The sequence below is a fragment of the Atta cephalotes genome (genome assembly GCF_000143395.1).
Source record: "Atta cephalotes unplaced genomic scaffold scaffold00003, whole genome shotgun sequence".
NCBI lineage: Eukaryota > Metazoa > Arthropoda > Insecta > Hymenoptera > Formicidae > Atta > Atta cephalotes.
In genome coordinates, this window is record NW_012130067.1 from 10,279,012 (window position 1) to 10,287,187 (window position 8,176).

The window sequence follows — 8,176 nt, forward strand, 5'->3', positions numbered from 1 at the left end:
AAATTTTCTGATTGATGTTAGAGGAAACATATAATGGAAATTCTTATATAATATATTAAAATAGAAATATTTTTTAATGAAACAAAAAATTTACATTTGATAGAGTATACTTATAAATCGAAGATTCTCCTTTTATTTCAATAAAATAGGAATAGAACAAAATCGTTAATAATGCAATTATACAGTCAATAACTTGTTTTTGATTAGATATAATTGTAATGTAAAACTTTTCAACTTTGATCAATATTTAATATAAATTATTTTTATTATAGATTATTTATATTATTTATATATTTTGATTTTGATAAATTACGTTTTTTATTTTTTAATGGATCGTTGAATCTCTAGTAAACTTTTTCCTGTCGTTTCGGGGATCAAATACCGCACATAGGGCACTGCTCCAAGTACAAAAAGTCCATAACTCCAAAAGACGATTGTTTCTCCAACTAAATTAATAAAAGGTTGGTAGCTCTTGACAAATATGAAGGAAAATAGAGCATTGCTCGAAAAAATGCAAAGAGACGCCAGATTCTTGAGATTTGCTGGGAACATCTCACCTACAAGAGTGCTAGGTATTGTAGATAGACCACAAGCCACGAATAGATTAAAGCATAGCAATGATGTGATTGACAACCATGTCAGTTTTTCAGGATCAAAGTTTAGAGAAAGAAGATAAAAATGAAGACCAAGAACGATTAATGAAATGGCGACGCCGACGCTGGAAAGTATTAACAGATTTTTCCGACCAAATCTGTCTACTAACAAGACAGCAATAAAGCCAGCAACAACTGTGGCGAAACACATCGCCATTACCACGATCGATGGAGTGATGGTCACTTTAGTATTGATAACGATGAGCTCTGCGTAGGCGTTTATTGTGCTGAACGAACTTGCTTGGACGAAGACTAGTAAGCCGAACATGATAAAAACGTTCTTCAAATTTACTGAAACAGATGAAGATTGATTTTAAATATGATTGAGATTTATTTTTTACTTATAATTGTTTGCTGCATAATGTCCCATCCCAAAATGTTTAATTATTACTTTTGAATAAAAACTCATGTTTATGCTAAATACTTCAAAGATAAAAAAAATTCATGCTGAAGATACGATCAAAGATGATTCACTTTGTTTTTTCTTCTATGTTTTCAGATACCTGGTAATAGAAAGTCCTTGAGTTTTGTTAAAATGCTGGTGTTTGCGCCGTCAACAAAGTCCTGAAGTTCTTGTATTTCAGTCTTGACATTAGTCTCTCGTTGAAACCACTTGAGAGATGCCTCAGCTTCGTCGATATTGCCATGAAGAGCATAATGATAGGGTGACTCAGGTATTAGGCTGAAGAGGACCATGAAGAGGATATTCGGTACAATGCTCACATAACAGAACATCTCCATAGACAGATAAGGACCCATCACATTGCCCAAAAACATACCCATCGATGCTGCGTTCACTATCAAGGATATCTGAAGATGTAATCATGTATTATGATGACAAGCTTTTGCAATATTATTCAGCAAATGGATCATTAATAAAAATATTTAATTAACTTTAACTACAATTTTGAAAAACATTTTCAATTTATATATCTAGACTCGAGACTTCTTTTTTTTTGTTTGTTACAAATTTGAACAATTTTTTTTGTTTGTTACAAATTTGAACAATTTGTTACAAATTTTAATTAATTTTTTCTTTCATCAAAAATGTCAAATTGTATAGAATCCAAATTTGTAAAAAAGATTTGATAATAATATTAAAAGTTATGATAAAAAAAATAATAAGAGTGTTTTATAGAAAAATTTTAAAAACAGCATTTTGTTTTGAAATTTGTATTTGTACGAAAGACGATGTACGAAAAGAAATAAAAAATAAAAATAAGTATCGATTTAAAAAGAGGAACTTATCAACATTAAAAAAAAATTATAAGTTATAATGTTTGCTTTTTCAAAAAATATAATTATATTGATGGATAAAATAGAAGTATCTTGAGATATACTCACATACTGAATGTATGTGAAACAACAGAGTTAAGTATATTAATGTTCTTTTTAAATTATTAAGTTGATGCAAAAATTAGAGAGTCCGACCGAAACTTTGGCTGAACTGAAACACTCAGCTGTATATTAATTAAAACTGAAATCAAAATTAAAAAATGAGAAAAATCCTATAAAGATCATATGTTTAAACATATATGTTATCATATATATGTTATCATATACATTTTCTTTATAAATATCATAATTTATTGAAATAATTAAAGTTCGGCCGAAATTGAAAATTGAAATTTCAGTTGTGTCAATTTTAAAATAATAATTTTGGCCAAAGAACAGTAAATACTTCTTCTTCATAAATTAATTATCATAATTTAATTATCGAAATAATAATTATAATTTAATTATTGAAATAATAATTACATTATACAATAATAATATTAAAAATAATATTTATGAAGAAGAGCTATATGGTTTTAGTCGAAATTGACACGTAATGAGTGTTCGTTTTCAGTTTCGGTAAAAATTTCGATCGAACTCTACCAAAAATAACATCGCTCTTTTATTTTTCTAACTTGGATCAGATAACGAATAATTAATTGATTTGATTTCTTTTGATTTTTAATGGCTCTGTTTCAATCATTGCCGTTAAAATGTCAATGCAGGCTATTCTCACTGGTGAAAATTTCAGAAAGATTCAGATAGGAAAATTTCTATCCATTTTATTTAAATCTTTTTCCGAATGAATCAGTTGTATTCCGAGCGAATCCGAAAAATAAGAATCTTATCCGACTGAATCCGGTCTAAATCGAAATTGATGGAAAGATTATAATTTAATAGAATTTGATGTAAACCGAAATCGGGGAATAGATTCCGATATAATACTTTAATAAAAAAAATAATTGCTTTTTTTTTTATTAAATTTGGAGACGACCAATAACGAGCAAATTAAGATATTATAAAAAACAATAAAGAAAAAGGTTACAAGCCAAAAATTATTTTATAAAATTAAACATTGTTAATATAGAAGTTTGAACATTAAGTAAAAGAAACAATCCTTTAGTTGATTTAAATGTGCTAGCAATAAAGAAACAGACATTTCAATCATGATCGGATCATTATCAAAGTTAAAAACATAATATTATGATAAAAACAAAACATAATATAAATTTGTACTTCGCCCTCTCTAACAAATGCTGATAACATAAAAACGATTATCATCCTGTTCATAATTATAATGTAGCTTGGAAAAAATTGTCGCACGATAATAGCTAATTGCAGTTAATCATTGAATTGCTTGAATAATATTTGGAATTTTTGAGTTCATTATGTCATAATATCGAAGAGACAATACATTATTTTATTTTTTATTATATTTTTCGCATTGTCTCTAATTTCAATCGACTTTTTACGCCAGAAACACTTTTTATTTTTTGATTGAAGAAATTTTGATTTTTTACATCAAAGGTATTTATTCGTATTAATTTTACTAAATTAGATTTACTAAATTATAAATTAGCTTTACTAAATTATAAATTCATATAATATATAGATATACATTTTATAAATTTAACTTTTATTAATTTTTGCAATGCATCACGTCAATGTATTATATTGTTTGATTTATTATTCATATCAATTTCTTCTTTTTACTATAATAATAATCTTGCATTAACATTAATTCTTGTAAATATATTACATTTTATATATAATTTTTAAATCTTGACATCATTGCGGACATGCTGTTACTGTTACCATCGGATGTGACTGCTGATGAACTATGATATAGATTTCTTTCGATATATAATATTACGTACAAAATGATAATTAATTAAAACTGAAGAAGATTTTGTGAGTCGAAATACGTATTGTATTATAATTATATTATATGGAACTTTTTTGATACATGTTTAATGTATTAAACAATAATTAATTATATCTTAATATGCTCATTATTGGTCATCTCTTTTTTATTTATTTTGTTTTGCTGTGCAAATATCGAGTGTTATTTACATTATTCTGTTTTTTTATTTTTACACAGTTATTATAATTTTTTATTTTTTAAATTTAATTTGTATTTACTGTTTCGCATATTCTATTTTATTAATTACAATTTATTTAAAAAAAAACGCATTTCTGCGCCTTCGGTAAGATTTGGATCTATCACCTACGATCTCTAGAACGATAGTCTAGAACGATAGAATAATACTAACGCTGAGCTAGAGCATTTTTTCGTTATCCAATCAGAAGCGATCACAGCTAAGGCTATCATCTTTAAGGGTCCTCTACTGAAACTGACCAATTCTAATCAAATATTCTCCTTATATTTGATTGTTTCCTACAACTTAAGACTCTACGTCCGTCTACGACTTCTATGCAGAGGACCCTTTAGGAATCAGAAGACGAAAACTGTCTCAGCCGTGATTTCTTCTGATTGTATAACAAAAAAACGCCATTAATTGCACACTTGTTATTAAAATCAGCGTCAATGCTATCTATAATTTACAGTAACTATTCTTAATTTCATATTCCTACTACTTTGATTATTAATATTTAGAAGGTTAGACGAAAATGAAATTAACGTCAGTACAAACACACGTACGTACGCACGCAATTACGTTAGTATTTATTATTGTAATAGCTAAAAAATACATAACGATTTTTCGTCATCAATATCTATTTGTTTATAATATTTAATAAAGAAGATCAGATGGAAATGAAATTACATATTTATTAACTAAGCTAGAATATGATAATTAATGACAAAACGATTTATTTGTCGATCTCTATTTGTTTATTGTTTATTATACTTAATATTTAATAAAAGTAGATCAGACAGAAACGAATTACACGTTGGTATTTGTTAATTAAGCTAAAAAATAATAACAACTCAGACAACTCACACAATTCATTGGATTCAAATCTGGTTTTTATTTAGTCCGAACCAAGTACGAATGTTTTAAAAACGTACATTATACAAAGTAAAAAATGTTCATATTTGGACATTTAAAAAATATTCATTTATGTAATTTTCTAAATCTGCTCGCGATGTGTTGCTTTCGCTGACTTGACACGTGAAAATTTTTTTAAGATCGCAAGGAGTTTCACTTTTGTTAATATGTATGGATGTCTTTTGAACGTTCCATGGACGTCCCTAGGACATCTGTGCTGTGTTGAAAATTTTTAACGACAAAAAATCTACTGCTATTTATATTACTTATTTATACTATTTATACTATTTATGCAAGTTAGGTATATCATGGTACATAACTCATACCATATCAATATGACGTACTATTATCGGCAGGAGAGATCTCTAGTCAAAGATATACATGATAATTGGTATTGTGAAAGTACAGCGTATGATTTTCTAATCTGAAAATAATCGTTATAACATTAAGATTAAATATTAGACAGTAACTGACTGGATGTTCAGTTGACTGCACAAATTCTATCAGGATATTAAACAGATGTATCATAACTATATATCCGTGATTATATATAAGTATTCGTGGATCATGAAGTGTAGCGATTTTCGTACGATTCCAGAAATCAAGAATAGTGGTACGCAAACCGGATGAGTGACCGTTTCGAAGCACTATAAAATTAATTCCCGAATTCAGGGAAAAACGTTTTTTTTATCATAATTTTATGATGTGTATTCAGAAATAAGATATTAATCAATAATAATACTCATATAAGAATCATTTTGTTTTAATTGTAGTCTAAAATTTATTTAATATATTAATTTAATTTAGTTTTAGCCCATTGCGTCCTAAAATGAACGTTTTTAAGAAATCCAAAATGGTAACACTGGATGTTTTTAAAATGTTTTTAAAATGTCCATGGATCTAATTCGGATGTTTTTAATATGTCCAAAAAAACGTCCAACATGTATGTTTTAAATATATTTTTAAAACGTTACTGTGCTATCTGGGAATAAAGCGATTTACATGTTATCTCTATTTTTTCCAATCCTTCTTACGAATTGAGGATAGAAAGAATTATAGGCTTTGGATTCATTCGGATTGAACTCACGGATTGAGAAGGACTGAATGCTATTTCAGATTGGATTCATTCGGATTAATGCACGGGTTGAAAATGTTAGAAAGTTTGTCTCCGATTATTGTCGAATTCCAATTGATATTTCGAAAAATCGTACGGATTATAAAGGATTGAAAATTTTGTCTTGGATTCATATGGATTAGATGCATAGAGTGAGAGAATTGAAAAGATTGTCAGAATAAGTTTCGGATTCATCCGGATTGAATTAATGGATTGAGAAGAATTGAATGACTGTTTCGGATTAGTATCGGATCGGTATTCATTAGGATTGGAATTGGAGAGGACGCATGAAATTTTTAGTTGTACTACGGATTCAATCGGATGTAACTTGGAATTAATACATGGATCGAAAAAAATTATAAACTTGATTTTGATTGATTTTGGTTTGAGATGGACATTTCGGAATAGCTCGGAAAAGTTTAGATTAAGCTGAATTAAATTTCTATCTGGAACTTTTGTTAAGCGATCCTCTTTATTTTTAAGGATCTCATTTTCGTTATAAAATTTTTTAAACTATCATTGTACTATCTATTTGTTCCTTGGTCAAATGTTTTATTAATTTTTCGACTCGTTTCTTCTTTAGAGCTTAGTTTGAAATCATACAAAAAATTACTCGCAATTACTTTTTTTTCATATTTACCGGGTGTACAAGTATGAAATGACGATTTTTTTTTTAAAAAAAAACACGTTAAATTCGGAAAAATGATAAAAAGAGATTTATTCAAAGTATGCTCCATTGTTAGTTACATAGTTATTTTTCCCACCTTTCGGGCAATTTGTGGATACCACGCCAATAAAAATCTTCCCCTTTTATCGCGAACTTTTCATCGAGTCATTTTTTCACATCTTCGTACGAACCAAAGCGTGTGATCCATCGATGCAAACAAGTGGTAATCGGAAGGCGCCAAGTCTGGTGAGTAAGCCGCATGGGATAGAACTTCCCAGCTGAGTGCTTCCAACGTGTCCCGAACTGGTTTTGCCGTATGTGATGGAGCATTGTCATGGAGAAAAATGACCTTGTGTTGCCTCTTTTGGTATTCTAGTCGTTTTCTAAGCAGCGAACGGTTCAAATTGATCAATTGTTGTTGATAGCGTTTGGTATTAACCGTTTTGCCAGGCTTCAATAGCTCATAATAGACCACACTTCTGGTTCCACCAAACACAGAGCATCGTCTTCCTGCCAAAGCGATTCGGTCTTGCGGTCGATGTGGATGGTGCGCCTGATTTTTTGCACTTGAGTGCGCCCATGATTTTTTGCAGTTGGAATTCTAAAAAAAATCCACTTTTCATCCCCAATAACGATATGATGCAAGAATGACTTTCTTCTGTATCGTTCGAGTAAACTTTCACATGTGTTTTTGCACCTCTGTCTCTCGTTCAATTCATGTGGCACCCATCTTTCTGAATCTTTCCCATTTTTCGTAGGCGATTGGAAACAGCTTGTTGACTAACGCTCAATTGCCCTGCGAGTTGTTTTTGTGTTTGTGAATCATCTTCATCCAGCAATGCTTGCAATTCCATGTCTTCATACTTTTTGGGCGGTTTTCCGTGTTCCTTGTCTGCATCATCGAAATCTCCAATTTTGAAACACTGAAACCATCGTTCACACGTTTTTTGCGATGGAGCATGTTCACCATAAGCTTCTCCAAATAATCAGTATGATTCACAGTTTTCTTCAAATGAAAACAAAAAATTAATACTGTCCGCGAATGCTCCTTATTTGGTACAAATTTCGTCATATTAAACACAGCAACATAATACTATGCAAACACCTTTCAATCAAATCACTTTGCGCGTTGACACTTGTTGATGGTACAATAAAATAGCGTATAATGTTAAATCTTTGTACTTCACACTGCATTGCGCCATCTGTTTCTCAAATTGTCATTTCATACTTGTACACCTGGTATACTAATTATAACAATAATTGATCACAAAGTAACACTGAGAACAAAATTACTAGCACAATTAATAGCGAAATTTGCATCTGAAAATAATACAACATAAACACAAATGAACATAATCTTATTGTAAAATATATATATATATATATATATATATATATATATATATATATATATAATAATAACGTGAGAAGAAAGGAAGACTAATACTACTACAGT

The 8,176-nt window shown here is 29.3% G+C and overlaps 1 protein-coding gene across 1 annotated transcript; it reads right to left on the reverse strand.

Annotated features, from left to right (window-relative positions):
• Window positions 1–318: 318 nt before the first annotated feature.
• LOC105625832 (facilitated trehalose transporter Tret1-like) lies at window positions 319–1,412 on the reverse strand. Its single transcript, XM_012207144.1, has 2 exons — window positions 1,157–1,412; window positions 319–944 (listed from the first exon to the last, which is right to left on the reverse strand). The coding sequence occupies exons 1-2, from the start codon at window positions 1,410–1,412 to the stop codon at window positions 319–321; spliced, it is 882 nt and encodes a 293-aa protein (XP_012062534.1).
• Between the last annotated feature and the right edge of the window lie 6,764 nt (window positions 1,413–8,176).